Raw genomic sequence first — 12,624 nt, 5'->3', positions numbered from 1 at the left:
AGTCGCTCGACAACTGATCAGATATTTACCTTGCGTGAGTTACTGGACAAGTTCCGGAAGTACAACTTGCAACCTGTTTGTGGACTTTAAGGCGCCGCATGATTCAGTCAAACGAAATTAACTGCGGTAGATAGTGCTAGAACATGGTTTTCCGACAAAGCTAGTTATCCTGGTTCGTGCGACTCTGGATGGCTTAAAATCATACGTCAGAATAGCAGGCGAGACCTCAGACGCTTTAAAAGTCATACTTAAAACTAAAAATTCAACACAATACAAAAAATCAAGAGTAAAGTACAAAGTTAAATGCTGAAAATCAAAAGTCAAAAGGCGTACCTCGAGGCCAACTGCGAGGCCATCTGAACTCTAAACTGAACTTGTCATGTATCGCTCGAGTGTACTATAAACAGCATTTGGCACGCTTAACGACCGCCTCCCAGAAACCGCCAAAGTCTGGTACCTCGAACGAAACAAAAATCCAATCAAAACTATCGATTCCAGATTGAGACTGAAATAGTCGGTTTACCGCTCATTCAAGTGCACTACACAGGACAGTAAATTGCTGTAATCCACGTGCACTCTAATCACGATATCCGCAGGGTTAGTTCAAGCACCTATTTCTAAGTAATGCTTATAGCAGTTAACCAAGTAGTAACACAAGCTCAATCTGGCTATCAGACCAGAAAATAAGTTCAACAAATTTCACATTCACTACCAATTTCAAACTCACCACCATTCGGGACAAGAGGCGATAATTATGATGATGATGATGATGATGTTGATGATGATGATGATGATGATGATGATGATGATGATGATGATGATGATGATGATGATGATGATGATGATGATGATGATGATGATGATGATGATGATGATGATGATGATGATGATGATGATGATGATGATGATGATGATAATAATGATGATGATGATGATGATGATGATGATAATAATGATGATGATGATGATTATGATGATGATGATGATGATGATGATGATGATGATGATGATGATGATGATGATGATGATGATGATGATAATAATGATGATGATGATGATGATGATGATGATAATAATGATGATGATGATGATTATGATGATGATGATGATGATGATGATGATGATGATGATGATGATGATGATGATGATGATGATGATGATGATGATTGACGTAATTAGCTTCTGTGGTCCGATTTTATTGCTGTTGGCTTATGTTGGCTGAAGGGGGGCACGTAGCCGCGAAGCTCCGTGTTCGAGTCTGCCTTAACCATTGGCTGTTAAGTGACTTTAACATGGGTTTATTCTCAGGGCCCTTTACACTATTTCTTAATGCCTAATTCTGCATTTACCCACAAAGAAACCTCTTACCGCAGCTAGTTATAAGGGTTGTACTGGCTCGATGTGTGAAATAAAGCCACTTGTCCAAGGATAACTGTCGCTGACATTCAATCCTCGCAATTTACTGTTATTCAATAGTTCTTTATAATCGAGATTGGAATATATGATGAATCTAGAACATCAGTATCACACCTCGAGGCTATAGAAATTGAACTTAGCGATGATGAATTCCCAAAAAAATGTTTGAGGAAGGTCCCGGAACTGGATCTCTTTATCACTCTACTCTATCAAGCAACAGCGAATTCAAAACACCTTATCTCACGTTTCAAGTGATAAAATTAAATTGCTGCCACGTGCCAATATTTTTTTGCTCGCCCATCCTGTGATTCAACTAATCATTTGTATCGTATGATTTGCCTTCAAAATACGTAGCAAAATCTGCATTAGCACAAATAAACGAACTCCCATGGCGAAGATAAAATAGAATCTATCGATTTGACGCGGTAATCTATGTGAGCGATAAACACTGGATTGATTAGGATTGTTCGAATCCATTTGAAAGCCGATAAGTTCTGTTGGTGCTCCGTATAAATACCTTATCTACATAATCGTACCGACTAGTTCAACTTGAACATTGTACTCGATCAACATGAAATTCTTACTTGTGCTGCCTTTTCTGGCTGCCCTGGCTTCGGTCAATATAGCCTTCGAGCGTAACCAGCGGATTATCGGAAGTGAACTTGCGACTTCTGGGCAGTTTCCTTACGCAGTTGGTATTATTACGCAGATAAACCCCCTCTTCAATGGCCGGTGCTCAGGATCACTACTGTCGACGAGCTATATACTCACTTCGGCTGCCTGTCTTATGGGGTAAGATCGGTGGTCGGTGGTCGGTGGTCGAATCATCCTCTAATCTTTTAATTATTTTTTTAGTATTGTAAGTGCTGTCGCTGTCCTGGGAGCTCTTCGCATTAACGACCCTACAGAACCAGAAACGCTGCGTGTAACCGTGAGGCAATTCATCAGACACAGCGGCTATGAGTTGGATGGAGAAAATTTTGATATCGCTTTAATCGTTTTACCGTCGGCAATCACATTCACGGATAAAATTCAACCCATTCGTTTACCAAATCGTCAGAAAACTGAAGATGCGCTAGTTGGACAACAGGGTACCTTTGTAGGTTGGGGAGAATTCGGTGAAGGAAACGTGCTGTCTCCCGATCTTCGTTTTGGTAGAGCTCCAGTTATCACTAACATGGCTTGCACGGTTAGTTTACCGACGCGCACCATTCTCGATGAGCATATTTGTACGTCCGGTTTTAACGATACGGACAGCCAAAGTTCCCCGTGTCGGGGGGATAGTGGTGCTCCACTGACTGTCCTCGGAGAGGATGGCATCCCTACACAGATTGGTCTCTTTACGTTTCACTCCAGCTTTGGTTGTATCACCCGACTTCCGGCCGTTTTTACACGTTTGTCTTCCTATCTGGACTGGATTGAAGAGAATTCGGACGTTGAAGTTGGAGCTGGTTTCTGAAAATTGTTTAGTGTGACTTTTGTTGGAACCGTGAAACAATCTTTTGACTATGAAACATAAAATATTTCTTGACAATCAAATAACAGTTGTTAAATTATTATCAGTTGATCTTTCCGTTGTCCAGAAGGTGTAAAGAAACTTTTGAAAATCATTTTGAAAATCAAACTGGACAATTAATAAAAATATTATTAAAACATATTTAAGATCCGGTTATTTGTGTCGAAAACCAGCATTTTTAGCAGATTGGCAGGCCACCGGTTTTGTGACTAAAAACCGGCTACTTGGCAACCCTACCGGAACGCCTGGACGGACGAAGAACTTAGCATATTTATAAATGTACGAGAATTAGTATACCCAAGTAACAATTTGGGGACTTGGGTAGAGATTGGCAACAGTAGGCAGGAGGAGGATGAAAAGAATACTGGAAAAGGATCCGTTACTAAAAGAGAAAGTTCGTGAAATGACTGCCGAGTACGAACATGAAGGATAACACACACAGATGCAGTACGCAACTAGAACCATTTTCCAGAACAGACCTACGGCCGTTAAATTCATCGTTTTCCGAATTGGTGAAGTTCTAAGGCTGAGTCATCAAATCGAGTGGAGGTGAGTACCGACAAAATTGAATCCTGCAGACGAGGTTCCGAAGCGGAAAAAGCTTTCCGATTTCCGTCTGGATAAAAGACCCTGCATTTTTCTATGAGCAGGATGTAGTTTGACCTTAACGTCAAATTGTGACCACAGAGGAGAAATTTCGCTCGTGGCGTGTGTGTGTCAACACCTGCACCCGCTTCTGGCGCTTGGGTATCCTGGAACGGACGGTAGCCTACGTAGTCCAATCCATCGGCAATCTACGCTGAAAGGCTCCCAGAGAGGCATTCAGCCTCGAACCTTTTAACCAAGTGGAACTGAAAGATGCAGAAGCGATGGAAGCTATGGAAACTCGTATAAGCTGAAGTGTATTCTGAAGACATAAACACGCTATGCAAGACACATGGCACACCACCAGAGTTCGCTTTTGCACGTGGAAATGGCGCATATTTTATTCACAGACTCACGAATTCTGGAAATACAACGTAGCATTTATCGCCGTGGAACACTCGCTGAGTTAATTTTTGATAACAGGACGTGTTTTGCCAAAGGCGAGTGAGAAATAATAAGCTGAGATAGACTCAAGAGATACCGCTTTAGCATCGACGTTCACCAGTGCGCTGACGAAGAGGAGATTTAATCCATCTACCGCTCCGCATAAAAGGTGTCAACGGTAAAATTGCAACACACTCAAATTGCTCTAACTTTTGAACCGTTGGGTAAAATCAATTGAAAATTTGCATGGAGAAAGTTCAAAGTGCATTGTTTATCATTGCGTAAGTTTTTTTTACCGGGTGTGCAAAGATTTGAAAAATGGAATAGAAAGAACAGCTCGTTTGCGAAAAGATTTTGCATAAGTACATCGAAAATCAGAAGCTGGCACATCGTGCCATCGGTAAAAAGTTGGGAATCCCTAATTCTACCATTTGCAAAGGAAAAGTTTGATGTTCCAGAGAACCTCCGAAAACAGAAAATATCGAGCTTTGCCAAGAAATTCTTGATTTGGCAAGCAGTTTGTTCATGTGGAAAGCGGAGTACACCTTTCGTGAGCCCATGTACCATAAACATAGACAGGAGTGTTTGAAAGAGTGTTTCCAAAAGCGATTTCTTCCTCTTCTGAAATCTCACAACTACCTTACGATCTTCTGGTAGGATTTGACTTCATGCCATTATGCAAAGGCCGTGCTGGATTGGTAAAAGGCAAATAATGTCGATTTTGAGCCGAAAGATCATAACCCCTTATACACCGGTGCTGCGGCCAATCGAGAAATGCTAAGCTATTACGAAGCAGAATCTTCTGAAACATCCTAAAGTACTCAAAAAAATTGAAGAAATGAAGAAAGTATGTAAACCATGTCGATTTTGAGGTTGTGAAAAATCTCATGGATGGGGTTATGGCCAATGTACGGGCATTCGAATATGGAGACGAAAGTTAATAAAATAAAAGCGCTAAAACTAAGTTTAATTGTTTCATTTGATATGCCATGAAAGTTCGATGACAATCGGATACAAACTCGAGTCTTGCGAATTAATTTTGTGTATTGTTATTTTACCGTGGACACCCTTTATGGGTAAAGTGTGGGAAAGGTTTGCCCGATAGGTGAAAACAGCGCCAGAAGCAAAAGTTGCAGGCCACTGATGACTTGCTTATTACTGGAATCCGCCGACCAAGAGGAGCTCACGCCTATAGTTTTTTATGTTTTTTTATCATTGTGTAATTTTTATGGTGCGAAGCAACTGGAAAATCACCACTGAATTCTGAAACCGCTGGATTAAATTGTATCTTTCGGTGACTAATCAGCGGTGTGAACGGTTCGACAAAGTGAATAATTTGGAAGTGAACGATTTCGTTATGGTAATGGAAGAAACTTTTCTGTTTTACTTGTCTCTGACTCTGTCGCGGTCCAACGTAAATTATTTTATTTAAGTGGAGGAGCGTTTGATGTGAAGAATGGTAGACTGGTTGAAACTGCGAAACTTCAATATGAGACCTAGCCCATACTCTCTCGGTTGGTGTTCGAGTGTTTTGACAACACTGGAGGGACGGAAATTAGATGTGAGACTATCTTATATGTTATTTTATTTTATGTCCCATCTCCGACTACGTCGTACAGATTACTAACTTACTTACTTTACTTTAGTGGCAACGGTCCGTTACCGATCTTGCGCCGAATGAATTATGGTCCTCCAGTACCGTCGGTCCTGGGCTGCCGTTCTCCAATCCCCACGAACACCAGCTGAACGTACATCGTCTTCGACAGCACACACCCACTGGGTGCGGGGTCTGCCTCGGAGCCTACGGCCTCTTCCTGGTTCTCTGCTGAAAATAGTTTTGGCTACTCTTTCATCGGGCATTCTGGCCACGTGTCCAGCCCATCGCAGCCTGCCACATTGCACTACCTTCACTATATCAGCATATTTCTATACTTGGTACAGATCGTGAGTCATGCGTCTGCGAAACACTGCATTTTCGATTTTTCCACCAAGTATAGATCGCAGAATTTTACGCTCAAAAACCCCAAGCACTCGACGATCAGCTTCCTTTAGCATCCATGATTCGTGTCCGTAAAGGGCCACCGGGAGGATTAGTGTTCTGTAGAGCACCAGTTTTGTGCGAATTTGCAGACTACGGACAAACTTCAGCTGGCTACGTAATCCGTAGAAAGCCCGAAAGTTTCGTCGGAAAACCATGTTCTAGCATTACCTGCCACAGCTCATTTCGTTTAACTGAATCGTACACCGCTTTAAAGTCCACAAACAGATGGTGTGTCTGCAAGTTGTACTCCCGGAACTTGTCTAGCAACTGGCGCAGGGTAAACATCTGATCCGTCGTGGAGCGACCCTCACGAAAACCAGCTTGGTACTCGCCGACGAAGGACTCCGCTAACGGTCTCAGTCTGCAGAACAGGATACGGGAAAGCACCTTGTAGGTAGAATTGAGCAATGCAATTCCTCGATAGCTTTTACACTCCAGTCGATGTCCCTTTTTGAAAATTGGGCAAATGAGGCCATCCAACCACTCCTCCGGCATTTGTTCTTCCTCCCAGATCCTGACAATGATCCGTTGGATTGCTTCGTACAGCCGCTCGCTCCCCGCTTTTAGAAGTTCAGCCGAGAACCCGTCCTTTCCAGCAGCCTTACCGTTTCTCAGCTCACTGATTGCCTTTTTAGCCTCCTCCTGTGGCTCCACAGCTTGACCTCTCCATTCAATAGTGTCTGAAAGTGCACCTTCCACCTGGCTGCTACCGTCGTTTTGTCGGTAAGCAGGTTGCCAGCACTATCATTGCACATCACAGGCATGGCAAAATTCCTGTATCTCACCGTTTCATAGAAACTCGGTGTGTCTTTGCTGGCGTATCGCTCTTCTGCGCCGGCGAGCACGTGCTCCTCGTGCTCGCGTTTCGTTAGACGATGGATTCTTTTTTCCGCAGCTTTAGTCTCTCTGTATCTCTTTCTATTTTGACGCGTTGCCGCAGTGAGCATGCGACTCCTGGCCTGGTTCTTTTCATCTGTCACTCTCGGGCATTCGGCATCAAATCAGCTGTTACGCTGTCTTCCACGCGTCGTGCCTACCACCTCTCTCGCAGCTGTTTCGATGGCACCATGGATGTTCCTCAACAGCCCATTTATATCTTCTCCTTCTACCTGCTGTTCTGCGATTCGTTGGTCAAGCTTCCTGGCGTACTCCACTGCTACGCCGTCTGCCGTTAGCCGCTGCATGTTGAAACGCAGCGTCTCCTCAGAGCGAGCTTTCGCCGTGTTCGACAGTCTTGCGCAAATCTTACTCACTACGAGACAATCGTCAGAGTCGATATTTGGCCCCCGAAAAGACCGTACATCAATAACATCCGAAAAGTGTCGACCGTCAATCAAGACATGATCGATCTGAGAGCTAGAGTCTTCATTTGGATGCCTCCAGGTGTGTTTCCGAATATTCAAACGTGGAAAGCAGGTGCTAAAGATGGCCATCCCTCTGGCCGCGGCAAAATTTATGAGCCTCAGACCGTTATCATTGGTCGTCAGATGAAGGCTATGCCTTCCAATAACTGTTCGGAAGAATTCCTCCCTCCCGATCTGCGCGTTTGCATCTCCGATGATGATTTTCACGTCGTGTTTTGGGCACTCTCCATAGGTCCTTTCAAGCCTGTCGTAAAACTCGTCCTTAGCATCGTCGGATTTATCATTTGTTGGTCCGTATAAGTTGATTAGTCTGTAGTTGAAGAATTTGCCCTTAATCCTCAACACGCATATACGGTCATCTACGGGCCTCCACCGGATAACTCGTTGCTTTTGTTTTCCCAACACGACGAAACCGACTCCATGTTCTGCTTTGTTACCGCCACTGTAGTAGATGTGGTACTTGAATGAAGTGCCTGCAATAGGGTCTACTGCACGGAACTTCCTTTCTCCGGAATTTGACCACCGAACTTCCTGAATAGCAGCGATCTCCACTCCGATTTGATGCAGCTCTCGAGCAAGCAAGCCAGCCCGTGCCGGTTCATGGAGAGTTCGGACATTCCAGGTACCAAGTTTCCAATCCAAGTTATCCCTTAATCGTTTCCTTGTCCCTTGCCGTGTCCTATACCGATTGTTCCGTCCTGAATTTCTTTCTTCGTTGTTCGTGGTAATTGAGTTTTTGGTATACTACCTCACCGGGGTCGCGATACCTACATCCCGCTGATGGGTCTGCCATCTTAGATATAGCTTGCGGGATGCAGCATTTCATAATCAGCCGCCCGTTTCGAGACAGACGCTGTGTGAGTCGCCCCTCACCAGGAGGACAGGTGCTCTAATTCGCACCTCCTAGCTTAGCTGCTTCCGTAAGTACATGAAGCATTTCCGGGTAAGGCCATCGACCGTCATCATTTGACTTAGATCTGCGTGGAGGCACCAGGTGGGAGCTTGAGAGAGCCAGAGCTATGTTTGACGCTCCTTCCTGGTAACTCTACAGAGACTGTAGTTTACAGAGGCGCCGAGACACTCAAAAACCGCTAAATTTTGAACGAAAGCGAAGAGTTACTTTTATTTATGATGGTACCCTCCGTTTTGTTTCAAAATTTAGCGGATTTTGAGTGTTTCGGCCCCTCTGTAATCTACAGTCTCTGTAGGTAACGCTCTCCATTTCATACCCATTATTATTAATCACAACCTCTAAATAAGTTCACTTTATTGCTTGAAGTTGAATACCAAATTTCGATGTTTGCTATCATGAGTTGGAAACACCCCACTATCCACAACAGTGTTCTCTACACTTCTGAAGATGAAGAATAATATCACTGGTGTGGGCATACAATTTTAACAAAATTTGAAAAAATCGTTCAACTGCTTTTTAGTGTCAAATTTGAATTCGAGAAGTGCTTTTACTGATGTAACTCATAATAGATAACGTTCCTTTCGTGCAATAAGTTCCTTGAATGAGCATGTCGAACATTCCGCTGCCTGACGTGAGTTGCTACTCCATCGCTACTCCGTTTTCGCATGCATCTTGCCGGGAGCATTGCACTATAATGAATAAATTCTGGAAGAAAATGTTATTAGGATTACATTCTGTAATTAAATTCAACATAATCATGCAAGTGTGTAACGATGTGCGTCTCCGTGCACCGTACACAACTCCCGACTCGCCGACCGAGTATAATCAAAATGATCATCAACGGCACACACAAGTACCATCCGTTGTCATCGCCACTTGGAGTACGTATGCGAGCTTGTTCAAACGCCAGAGGTTCCCATCCTCCGGAGGATGAGCCAGATTTACATAAATGATGCAACTCCGGCGCCAGTCAAGCTGCTTCAGCGCGTTCGTTATCGTTTGAAGAGGGTACAGGACCCAGACCCAGTCACTATACCACCACCACCACCAACAGCAGCAGGTCTTCCGAACGACAGCAGCCAGATAAAGTCCAATTTACACTCTGGTTTTGTATGTGTCATCAAGAAGACGCAATGTGCGGAAAGCCTAGAACATATGTTTGAGCTGCAGCACCACAGACTCCCGATAATAATCTCCATCAGAAGCTCGGCTGTGTGTGGCAAACGGTGGTAACCCAATTTAAATGCCTTTGTTATGATGGTCCACAGCAACTCGCTTCCACTTGCCAGTAAATTATTTGCAGATAAAAACTAGATAAACATGACTTATCTTAATGGTATTTTAAAATTTCATCTGCAAAATATGCTGTGCTCTATTCTGAGCTGCATTCCATATTTTATCGACCAGCAACTTTATACCATTTTTCACCTGTCAGTAGTTAGTTAGCGTTTTTCAAGTACTCTTGTTCGCTAAAAGCAGATAACCATAATCTCAGTCTCTGTTTTTTCCTCGTCTCAGTTTCGCGCGGAAATCAAGTCCAATCGTGTGTTCTACTACATAACTTGGCCGACAACAGGGTCGACGGAGCGAACGGATTTAAAATTGCATGTTCTGCTGAACTGTAATCCTCCTTAAAAATTCAATCACTATACACATACACTTTCACCAGTTAGCACTTTACTTTCCACTTCCGTAAATGTGTGTTATTCTTATCCTTTGCGCTTCTTCCGCCGCTGGCTGTCGGGAGTGCCGCAATCAAAGCGGAAAATCAAGCTTTCCTGAAGCGCGCGCCTTCCGCTCGGTGGCGGAGCGAAAGAAAAAAGCAATGCAGTGCAACATTGTTTTTTCCTCCCTTCGGAAAGAAAAGTTGCTTCCAAACATGCTACAATCAATTTTCATTTCTCAGTCTTCCGGTGTAGCTCTCAAAACCGGTTGTCTGCTCCATATTCAAACGTAATTTAATCGTTTATGTTATGAATGAATATTGAATGTAAATAAAAGGAAATCCCAACCGAGGTGACAACCGAATCGATTCGGTGTGGTGAAACCGGGGAAGCTCTAATCGAAAATCACTCTCACTTTTTGTCTGCCGAACCACCCTGTCTCTCCTCTGACTCCACTGTAGGTACTGATGATACTGATGATACTGATGGAATTTATTGGTTTGTGTCAAAATCGCGACATCGATGGTTCACCCCAAAAGTTTTTCCCCCAATTATAATTCCCATTTAATTGATGTTGACATAATTGAAGCGAAAAAGAAATCTGCTCGCTGAAAAGTGGCGTTCCCGGATGAGAAATTAACGATAAAACCAAAGTGCGCCATTTTGCCGGTTCACGGCCGGTTCCTCCCGTGCGTCGTCGGCATCGTCGCCGTAGGTGTGGGGGATTAGCGCGCAAAATAAGTTTAAAGCAACCGGATAAAATGGCGCTCTATTCCGTAAATCTGCCGAACGTGACTATCTTAGCAGCCAATAAATCTCGGACCCTGCAGAGGAAATCTTCCGAAATCGGAACGCTTTCGGATGGCTTCCTTCGCCCCCGATGCTGAGTGCAAAAACTTTTTCGCTCGAAAATTAATTAAAAATTGTTTCGGCTCCGGCATCGGCACTGGCAGTGCCGAAACAGTGAAGCTCAAGCCCCACCGAATGGACTGCTCTGGGCTGGGCTGGCCTGGCCTGGCCTGACTGGCGTTCCTGCCTTGGCTGCCAACCGATGAAATGCGAAGATGACGTACGATCCGAGTTGATTAACCGTGACGTTTGTTGATGAAGATAAGGATTGGGTCAGAAGGAAAGTTTGGAAAATGTATGGACTATGGGTTGGTGTTTGTCAGTATATGAGTGGCAGAATTTGAATATAATTTTGAAAGTTGGCTAACCAAAATTTATTAATAGTATAGAAGATGGATACGGATAGGTAGTGGGTCTAAACACGCAGGATTACTAAGACAGTCAGACATTTAACTGAATTAATCAGAATTAGGAATGAAACGAAAATCTTGTCTACTGATTAGTGAACTCTCTTGACGGTAAATGCTCAGTTCATTGACGTGGATTTCTTTTTTGTAGTTGTGAAATTGTTTTCTTTTGAAAGCACTCTAAACTTTGGAATTTAATTATCTTTTTGTTTAAGGCTCAATCCGTTGTAATTGAATTTTATGATTTGAAAAGCATTTTGGATGCTTACAATCATAATTATTTTCATAGTGACTAATGACAGCGTTTTGGTTTGGAAGAATTGTTCACTTAGTACACTGTGTGAGGTACTTTGATACTTTGTTGAATGTCTAAATATAATCTGTAAATAAATAAAGATGAAAATGTTTGTCATCATCATCATTATCTTCATCATCATCATGGTTTAAGTTGATGTAATTTATACAGACCTAAAATCTGTATCTAACCGAATTGATCAGCATATTCTGCTAAAAGAATTACATTTGGAAGCTTTTCAAGGGTTTGTCACGTGGCTAAAATCATTAATGTGTAATAGAGTTTTGCAAAGCTTGGATCGGATTAATCACCTACATTTTCAAACAAATCAGGTGTACCGGAGGGTGGCACGCTTGTCCCTCTCCTTTTCGTCATTTTGTTTTTCAATGACCTAGCAAGTGCCATAGAAAATGGCTGCCGACTAGTTTACACCGATGACTTAAAGATCTTGCTGACGACTGGTTGCATCAAGGACTGTTACCATCATTTTTTTCACCCGGATAATCGAGTTCGACCTGTGGTACCTTTCATACACTGAAAAAGCCCTCTTTTTGACAATGATCATATTGAACCATTTTATTATTCAATGGACGTTTCAAGCAATATCATTCGTCTATGGTTTAAACGATCCATAGATAAATGACTATGGTACCCAACTAAATATATACGTCACTCAACAATGATCGTACCGAACCATTTAGTTCATCTATGGTTGTGCCGAACCATATACATCATTCAACAATGATTGTATCGAATCATTTATTTGTTATTTGGGTACTTCATGTGAGTATAAATTGTCTACAATAATAAATTGTTTCCATTGTTTCCAGACTTCAGCAAATTAGATCTTCTTAGCTTCTGTGCGAATAAGTGCGAAGGCATACCGAAGCAAACAGTTCTTAGACGTTTGAGAACATCCTGTTGCATTCCGTGATCGCTTCATTTGGTCCGAACGTGGTCCGATGAAACGGTATTTGTAGCAAACCAGCTAGGCGTAAACGACCGCTGCGATGCTCGGGAGTTAAAAGAATCTATTTCGCCGTTGATGAGTTTAGCCTCGAATATAGCCTGATGTATTTTGTGCCTGTGTTCGAGTGTATCGAGGTCAAGTAGACGACATCTATTCGGAA

At 42.9% G+C, this 12,624-nt stretch overlaps 1 protein-coding gene across 1 annotated transcript; it reads left to right on the top strand.

Moving 5' to 3' along the window:
• Window positions 1-1,987: 1,987 nt before the first annotated feature.
• LOC128736784 (collagenase-like) lies at window positions 1,988-2,875 on the top strand. The gene is made up of 2 exons (XM_053831273.1): window positions 1,988-2,208; window positions 2,272-2,875. Exons 1-2 carry the CDS (start codon window positions 1,988-1,990, stop codon window positions 2,873-2,875), a joined length of 825 nt encoding a protein of 274 aa, XP_053687248.1.
• Window positions 2,876-12,624: the final 9,749 nt, after the last annotated feature.

Source organism: Sabethes cyaneus, chromosome 2 (genome assembly GCF_943734655.1).
Source record: "Sabethes cyaneus chromosome 2, idSabCyanKW18_F2, whole genome shotgun sequence".
Taxonomy (NCBI): Eukaryota; Metazoa; Arthropoda; class Insecta; order Diptera; family Culicidae; genus Sabethes; species Sabethes cyaneus.
Note: the sequence above shows the minus strand (reverse complement) of the source record. Positions and strands in the feature narration are given on the sequence as shown.

Excerpts from the sequence above, each read along its gene's own strand:
- LOC128736784 (XM_053831273.1), top strand. The coding sequence starts at position 1,988 with ATGAAATTCTTACTTGTGCTGCCTTTTCTGGCTGCCCTGGCTTCGGTC. Across the intron at positions 2,209-2,271 it reads TCGGCTGCCTGTCTTATGGG|TATTGTAAGTGCTGTCGCTG; the intron begins GTAAGATCGGTG and ends TTATTTTTTTAG.